The sequence below is a fragment of the Octopus bimaculoides genome, chromosome 4 (genome assembly GCF_001194135.2).
Source record: "Octopus bimaculoides isolate UCB-OBI-ISO-001 chromosome 4, ASM119413v2, whole genome shotgun sequence".
NCBI classification, from domain to species: domain Eukaryota; kingdom Metazoa; phylum Mollusca; class Cephalopoda; order Octopoda; family Octopodidae; genus Octopus; species Octopus bimaculoides.
This window is the reverse complement of record NC_068984.1, coordinates 84,554,763-84,564,429: the sequence shown is the minus strand read 5'-3', so window position 1 is coordinate 84,564,429 and position 9,667 is coordinate 84,554,763. Positions and strand designations below refer to the sequence as shown.

The window sequence follows — 9,667 nt, the reverse complement described above, 5'->3', positions numbered from 1 at the left end:
TATATATATATATATATACGTCTAGATAGAATAGAGACAGCTGATGAAGGGATATTCCAAGTGGCTTTCCGTTTTCCTATGTGTTCGTTCCGTTGTCTGTAGTTTATTGTTCTAACGTCCTGTACCCTGATATGCATATATATACACATGTAGATGTAAGTATGTACATATATGTGTGTATACATGTATATATATTCCTTGTATTATATATATATATATATATATATATATATATATATATAAAATCATCATCATCTTCATTATAATTTAATGTCCCTTTTCCATATCGGCATGGGTTGGATTGTTCAACAGGATCTGACAAGCTGAAGGACTGTATCATCCTCCAATTGCTGCTTTGACATTGTTTCTAGAGTTGGATTCTCTTCCTGTCACCAAACACTGTGCTTTTTTCATAGAATCAGTACTAGTGAGATCACCTTGCAAGTCGCAAAATAGAGGACCTGAATGGAGCCCCTATGACTGAAGGAAAACAATAGAGAGAGAGGTGCAATGATTCCAGGTGAAACGACAGGAGAAGATTAAGTTTGAAGAGAGAAATAGCTTCATAGTTTTGAGAATGTGGTAATGGAGAGAGTAACAAAGTAGACACCATTGAGGAAGGGAGATGAACAGAACAAGGAATATGGTAAGAATTTGTATTAGGTGTTAGTAAAAAAAAAAGGAAAAGACAAGAGTACTAAGGTTAATAAGGAAGGTTGCTTAGGGGATTCCAGAGCTAACTCACATTATAAGGGGAAGTATGAACAGAAGGTACAAAGAAAAAAGAACATGAAAGAGAAAGATAGATGGGCATATTGAGGATCTGGAGAGGGTCATTAAATATATACACACTCACCACCTCTCTGTATGCAACCAGGCTGAATGAATTCTGTTCGGTCATTCTTGGTATGGTAAACGTAACCATTGGTAACATAGGCTATGTCCAAACCTGAGAGAAAAGTTGTAAATATGTATATAATGCAATATCATTTATTCTCAAACAGACACACAAAGGAAAGCAAAGTGTGAAACAAATAAATTTATGAAATATCACATTTGTAGAAGATTTGTTAGATAGAATATGGGGATGTGTATAAGAAGGGGAGACAAGGAGAATATGACATTTCTTCAAGTGAAACAGTTAGATATAGGGTTGTTTCATTTGCCAAAAATAGCAGCCAAATCTCCTTTATAACACATTCTACTACCTTTAAAAAAAAAGAAAAAGGCACATTGGCTAATGCTGGTTCTAGATACACTATGTCTGAAAAACAAAGATAGTTACAGCTGGAATAAATTTGATCAAAGGCTTAATTGATCAAGGCTGGCCTGGGATGAAACAACTCACCATTTTTGTTGTTAATAAAAAATTTTTTAAACATATTTATATGACACACTTTTCCCTAAGTTTCCTACTTTCAAGGATTAAATAGCCAAAATGTCACAAGTCTTTAAAAAAAATTAAATATATTCATATACTATATAATCACTATACTCTCAAATTTAACCTAATAAGTGCTTATTTACCATTCTTAATCTTTAAATATTAAATGACATTACACATTAAGCTGAAGATTATAATTTTCTCAACTCTTAATGTCAACTTAAGATATGAAAGGAATCATTTACATCTACACTGCATTTCCGGTCACTCAGCTCAATCACAAATTATTAGATTTCTTATTCCTGAATGATTGAACCTATTGTTTTTTATAGTAAAATGAAACATTTGTCAAACTCTCAACCATCAAACACAATCTATTGGATGGTTTATTAATCATGACAATTCATAACAAGGCAATCATCATTACCATTATCAAACACTAGATGTTCACAGCTGGAATGCCTTCATCATAGGTCAGCTCAACCACAAGTGACTGGAGTTTAAGCAACAATAATCAACACCTGAATGTCTTTTTTATGTAAACCAGCCTAAATTGGACAGATCTACAATATATCATATCAGAATAGGTTTCATTATTTTATGTGTGATCAGTAAAATGAAAACAAATCACACCAGTTTGTTTTCATATCTTTGTCTTTCTTATGTGGCCCTCCACCAACAGTAATTTCTCAACCAGCATCATTATCCACCCACTCCAATTACAAGCTTCTCCCAGTGTAGTCACCTCCCTGAATACTTTACAAGTTCATCTCTTTACAAGATTTTTGGGGAAGATGTGAGGGGTACAATTTGTCAGGAGGAAGGGGCTGAGCACATGTCCTTTGCAGACCCTTCAAGACCAGTGAGATCAACACAGTTGATACTTTTTTTTGAACAGTAACAAACCAGCAGTTAAAGGAAAAACATACACAAAAAAGAACTTCCAGATGGCTTATGTTCTAAAGTAGAAGAACTAGGAATAGTGGTTAGTGCAGCACCTAGTGGGATACAGAATGTGAAATATATATATATATATATATATATATATATATATATATATATATATATATATACGTATATAGAAAAAGCCTTAAATTTTTTTCATCCCTTCTTAACTGGAGCTTCTATGGTTTTGTTAAAATTATCTTCAATGCTAGGTAAGAGATTATATCAAATAGCTAAGATAGAAGACTAATTAGAGGATTTGCATCAATACACATCATTTAACCCTTTGAACCCACAGATTTATTTTTTGTGTGCAATTTCATTTGACTATACTCCTAGAAAAGTGGGCAGTCATGTGGTTTTATGTTTACAGCTTGCTAATTGGCAGAAACATTGTTATTTTCAGCAGTAAACACTTGTGGTCACCCAGTCTTACATCTTCCAGGAATATAGTCAAATGAAAGCATGCTGCTACATCTTCCAGGAACAGAGTCAAATGAAAGTGTGCTGCTGCAGTGAGCCTGTGGCTCAAAGGGTTAAGGAAGAAAGTTAGAACTGAAAGAACATATATAGTAACAAATGACCTTCAGACATCGTTGAAAGAGAGAGGGGGTCAAAATGATTAAAAGCTGAATCATCTTGTTCAGTGACCCGAAAAACAAATGTAACATAAATTTGTTGCCTTTTTCAGATCAATGAATGTTTAGTATTATCAATTCCATTCCCATCTTCCTGTCCTAGTATATATAGTATAATTTTTCAACACAGCATAATTCCACAGATCTCAAACCTATTATCACATTTAACCCTTAAACAAAAGGAAAGGGTTGCATGAGCATATATACCGAACAAAAACATGGCTCTTTTTCTTAAAAGTAATTTTATACATATTTTCACTTTAAATAAGTACAAAAACTATAACAATTGTTAGTCTCTTAAACAATAAAATTTACAAGCTTATTATTGAAAAGTGCTGCAAAATATTCACTTTCCTTTGATGATAGCCATATCCAAGTAAAATTTTTGAAATTTCAATTGACTATGTCCACTGTTCTATAATGAAACAGCAGTTGATGATGTCGGCCATTTAAGGGTTAATCATGTGAAGCAATACAGTCTACATTCCAATCTAAATAGCTCATCTTAGCGATTTCTTCAGACAAAGGAAAGCAAAAGACAATAATAGGAACATGCCAGTTAACTTCTTATGAGATTTTTACTCAATATTTTTTAACTATTCCAATTATACACAAATACTGGTACAAATAAGCTGAGAAGAGGTCCTCAAATCACACCCTATTAGTTTAAAAATAAAGGACATTGCATGATGTAGGCTTTGATACACTATATATGAACAAAAAACTGGATGTTCATGACCAGAACACTTTTGACCATAAATCTCCTTAATTACAGCTAAACTGAGACTAATATACATAATCATTAAAACTGTCTTACACAAGCAGATAATCATTATCAGCAACAGCACCTTTGATAATTCTCAATCTTCAATCATTCATCATTCTGATGATATCTGCACATGAAAGAAATACTTCTGTGAGTCAAACCTTCAAATTTCAACTCGCATTCAAACAATGACTTTCCCATCTTCCTCTCTGGTATATTATATTCAAGAATACTTTAACCAAAATTTTCGTCCATTTTAAAAACAGTTGCATACAATTTAAAAGAGATTTGGCTGAAATTTTGGTAAGATGAGTATAAAACATAGAGGGCCAGTGTGCAGTATGGATTCATGGATAGGTGAAGGAATGGTGTAACTGGATAAATAGATCTGCTCAATGACTTTGAGCTACACAACAGCTCATATGAATAATGAAAAGAATGGCAACCTCATTAAAACCATTTGGAAAATGTTTCAGCTGCTGGTCTTCAATGTTTTTAAATTGTAAATGTCTTGCGTCCTTTAAGCCTTCCTTAACTAAATTCTGTTTAACTACCAAAACTTATATCATCGTAAGATTTTACCTAGCTTATATTATCCAATTTCATATGGCCACAACCACCAAGCTGAAATAAGTTCAAGAACAGAATTCAATTTCATTTATTGAATAAAGTTAGCACTGTATCTAATTATCATATCAATTACTATATTACTTCATTTTTGTATCTGGTTTGCAAGATTCTTTATGTGAACTCGAGTGTTGAAGCAAATTATGTTGTATGTGGGGAGAGCCATATTGTCTTAATGCCTTATTATCTAACACATTCACCAGTTCGATTTCTACTCATTTATTATTTACATTTTATCTTCCAAAATTCTTGTTGCTTTTGCAACCTTGTCAATGGATGTCAATGGAACATCCACTGACAAAGATGTAAAAGCAAAGAAAATTTTGAAAGAAAAAAATATAATAAATGAGTGGAAATTGAACTGGTGAGTGTGTTAGATAATAACACATTAAGACAATATGACTCTTCCCAAACACAACATAAATTACTATATTACTTCACCTTAAACTCATCTGTATGCAAACTGTCTCTCTGAAGCTCATGTCTTCTTTCAGTTCAGTCACTTTAAACATTCTTATTTTTACACCATTTATATTTCACTGCCACAAAACATTATATTTCATAAAAGGTACTTATGCCAGTGACACATAAAAGGTACCAGTGCCGGTGGCACATAAGAGGTACCCGTGCTGGTAACACATAAAAGGCACTCGTGTCAGTGACATATAAAAAGCACCCATACTGGTGACATATAAAAGGCACCCAGTACACTGTGGAGTTGTTGGCATTAGGAAGGGTATCCAGCCATAGACACCAAGCCAAAATAGACTGGAGCCTGGTGTAGCTCTCTGACTTACCAGTCAAACTGTCTCACCCATGCTAGCATGAAAAACAGATGCTAAATGATGATGATGATGAAAAGCTCATCATACAAAACATATTTTTTAAAACAAGAGTTTTAAAATTATTTTAGGCCATCTTTGGCTACTTTTCAAATGACCTAACATTAACAGTGCAGTTATTAATATGTAGACTCACAAGTCATGGAATTTCTTGACTCCCGCTGCCTTCTCAGATTTGTACTATTCTACATTATCAGTGTTTTGAGAATGATGAATATAGTAACAGAAAAATTGACTTCTTTCTATTACAAACTCTTACATCTAATCCTCATTACCAAACAAAGTCAACAACACACGTCTTTACCAGAAATGTAGAGTTGATATAGTGGAGGCTCCTTATATCTGTTCAACACACACCTGTACACTTTGAAGTTCTCTGCTAATAATAGATTACTTCATTTTATATGTTAGTCAAGGGAGAAGGGACAACACACAAGATCTTTAGGCTCTGTTCCAAAACTGTTGAGATTAATGTGGTCAACGCCCAGCTTGAACATCAGCAGGTCAATGTCTGGAGGACAAACACAAACAAGGAGAGAACTGGGCTCCAGTCCAAATGCTTACAACAGAGAGAGCCCCTACAAGAGACATTGGAAGACCTGGCGGTGGTGATGATGTTACACAGGTCAGTGCGTTCAGCCTACCACCCAAAGCTAAGCCTAGTTTCCTATTTCAGAATAAAAACCATTCAAATAGTTAAATACTCTCTCTAGGTTGAAAAGAGCAAAAAATACAAAAGTTAAGTGAAGTATCTGTTTCTTCAAACTTAGCAGAACTTAAGAAACAGGTTTCTGCAACTACTTCAGAGTACCATATCTTTTATTATTATACAATAGCAGTTGATTCAACTGACGTGTAACACCTGAAGTTTTACTTGCTTATTTACAGAATATAATTTTCAAAGGTAACAAATAACTAGGAGCTTTACAAGATTGATTGTTATAATAACTGTGTTTTGCTGCTAATTCATTTTAAAGCATATCTACAAACCACAGAAACATAAATACATGAACAAATTCAGCATGTATGACTATATGCCTCTTACTCTGTCCCAATTTCTGTCCTTCTCTTTCTTCCCTTACCTCAGCTGTCCTAATTTCTCTCTCTCTCTCTCTCTCTCTCTCTTGCTCCTTCTCTCTCTCTTGCTCCCTCTTTCTCTCTGTCACAGTCTGTCTTTACATCTTATTCTCTCCTACTATCCCTCTCAATCTTTTCGTTTGTGCAGGTCTCTCACTTTCTTCCTAAGTCTCTCTCTCACTCACTCTCTTTCTCTCTCACTCTTTCTCTCACTGTCTAACTGTATCTTTCTTTCATCCCCCTCCACTCATACAGAAACACATCTACACAGTCATTAGGCAACATATTACAAACTCACCTGGAATGTTTCCAAATTTTTGAAAAATTTGATAATCTGTATCAGAAGGAACAAATCCTCCTTGAAAGATTTCTTGCCCCAGGATTGAAGCAAAGGGATATTTTACTGATTTTGCATATGCTTGGATTAACCATGGGTGCTGCGGACCTGAAAAAAATATATATCATATATATATATATATATATATCATATATCGTGTGCGTGGGTGTGTGCATTTGTGCATAACAATATTTTAACTATCATAAAGATAGCAACAAATGATTCTTTTTATTCAACATTTTACAGTTGTCATTGTCATCATTGTCATTTAATCACAAGTCAACCCTGATTCAGCAAACACTTCTTGTCATTACCAACCTATCATTTTACATACCTAAGATTGTGCAAGCTAGTGTCACCTGTGAATGAGCATGGCTTAGCAACATGTATCATGCTTTCACTCATAGTTTTAGGTACATAGGTAATCTCAGCCCACTCACTCTTGTCCCAGTAGAACAGGGGTGGGGAAACTTTTTGGTGCAGCAGGCAAAAATTTCCTAAGAAAAAGGTCCACGGGCGGATCACAGGTTCTAATTCTTATATCTGTGTAAATCTTGTATATATCTATGTATAATTTGATATACATTAATATAGATAAGTTTAACACATTAAATTAACGTGTAACATCTTCATTAACGCCGCCACTGAATTTAAGACGTTTATATTACTTATGAGGCATTCTATTTTTTTCAGCTAAAGTGTAGTTGGATCTCAAGTGGATGGTATAAACCTAGCAATATGTGTTTTAAAGTGAAAACAAAATTTCCATTCAAATAGCAATTACCGGACGATTTCTGACGATTTTAAGTCTTAGTGGAAATGCAACCTATGTCACAAATAGGTACACGAATATTGTATAAATTTTGATTGTAAACTTTACTGTATTTTGTACATATGAGTATATCAGCCTATGGGCAAAATAAAACAGGCTTGCGGGCACAATTGCACCTGCAGGCAGGAGTTTCCCCACCCCTGCAGTAGAACAACCAGGATATGATAGCTGAGGGAAGAGGTGCTTGGGTGGTATTCATATATGGTGGTATTCACAGTTGAAATAGGAGCAACAAGAAATGAAATACCTAGCTCAAGAACACAATATGCTCATTGATTCAGGAACTGAACACATGATCTTATGATCACCCTAAACAATACTGTTTTTTCTTTTACATAGGCACAGGAGTGGCTGTGTGGTAAGTAGCTTGCTTACCAACCACATGGTTCCGGGTTCAGTCCCACTGCGTGGCACCTTGGGCAAGTGTCTTCTACTATAGCCTCGGGCTGACCAAAGCCTTGTGAGTGGATTTGGTAGACGGAAACTGAAAGAAGCCCGTCATATATATATATATATATATATATATATATATATATGTATGTGTGTTTGCGTGTCTGTGTTTGTCCCCCCACCATTACTTGACAACCGATGGTGGTGTGTTTGCGTCCCCATAACTTTGCGGTTCGGCAAAAGAGACCAATAGAATTAGTACTAGGCTTCCAAAGAATAAGTCCTGGGGTCGATTTGCTCAACTAAAGGTGGTGCTCCAGCATGGCCGCAGTCAAATGACTGAAACAAGTAAAAGAGAAAAGAGTAAAAGCGTATATATTCCAGAATTAGTGTACTGTGAGCATCTCTTTTTAAAAGTTCTAAGGTAACACCAATGTGTGGGCTTTTTTTTTTTTGCAGTTTGCTCATCTTGTGAGACTTGCTTTGTATCCCAAGTTAGCTTTTAGGCAGTTTTGATGTTACAGGCATCTTCTTGTTCTGGTGCAGTTGCACAAATCTGTGGCTGCATGTTGCAGTCACTTGATACGTTATTATTTAATGATTGTATGATCCATTTTATGTTTTTTGAGCAACTACATCTGACTTGTGTCTTGTTTTTCTTAAATAGTTTGTGATATTTAAACCATATTAAAACATCGTGAGTAGGGCCAAACAAGTGAAAATAGCAAATTAGTAACAGAAATATAATAATATCCATTTAGTAATTCTTTTTTGCAGCTTTTTGATAAAGAAATTGATAAACTTGATATTTAATTCCAGAGAAATTATTTCATTATTCAATTAATTAATTTGTAGCCACTACCACAGGCTCATTGTTGCAATTATGTTACATATCATGTGACTTATCTACTTCCAAATTTAGGCAGATTTTAACTGAATAAAAGCGAAAAAAAAAAAACAGCAGATATGGATGTAGTAAAGAATGTTTAGCACATTTTAGCACATTTAGATATTACCTTAGGACATTATAGTATGGTGCCAAACTGCATATTACAGTGAATTTAACTAATTTGCATTTGGCTAGTGTCTCAGAGCCCATATCTCTCTATAAATAGTCATCCTTGCACCAATTTGAGGCAGTTCTAGAGGAGTTGCTGAGAAGATGCCACAAGAATGCTCTCTGTTTTTTGTTACAGAACAAGAAAGGCTTGAGCATTCTCAAATCCTTCTATAGCAGAAGAATACGGAAGTGCAGCTCACACAATATGACTTGCACATTTGGGTGAATTATGCTTGCAACTTACATAATATGACTTCAAATTTTAGAATTTAATTTTTGCATACATTGAAATTCAAAATGCAACAACAAACTTTTGTATTGTGTAATTTACAATTCAATATAATTCAATGTTCATATATTGAACCACAACGAATGTATTCTTTTAACATGCATGGTCTTTCTTACACATTAAAAAAAAGACTAGTAATACTTTTTTTTATAGTTTAAGTGCAAGCGCTGTGGTTAAGAAGCTCAATTTACAACCATGCAGTTTCTGGCTCAGTCCTACCGCTCTTTGAGCAAGTGTCTTCTATTACAACCCCAAACTGACCAATGCTTTGAGTGAATGTGGTACATCGAAACGGTGTGGAAGCCTGTTGAGTGTATATATATATATATATATATATATATATATATATGAGGGGGTACTGAAAAGTTCCCAACTTTGAGTAAAAAAAATACAGGAGGATCAGTTAAGAGTGATTTTATTCAACATATTCCCCTCTCAGATTCACACACTTACTGCAGTGATCCTTCAGTTTTTCTAAGC

At 34.5% G+C, this 9,667-nt stretch overlaps 1 protein-coding gene across 1 annotated transcript in view; it reads right to left on the bottom strand.

Moving 5' to 3' along the window:
• LOC106870731 (endoplasmic reticulum metallopeptidase 1) overlaps positions 1–9,667 on the bottom strand; it is a 94,358-nt gene that overhangs the window by 43,135 nt on the left and 41,556 nt on the right. The window contains exons 4-5 of the mRNA XM_014916905.2: positions 6,578–6,724; positions 857–949 (exon numbers count right to left, since the gene is read on the bottom strand). Coding sequence (XP_014772391.1) covers positions 857–949; positions 6,578–6,724 — 240 coding nt within the window. The remainder of the gene's footprint in view (positions 1–856; positions 950–6,577; positions 6,725–9,667) is intronic.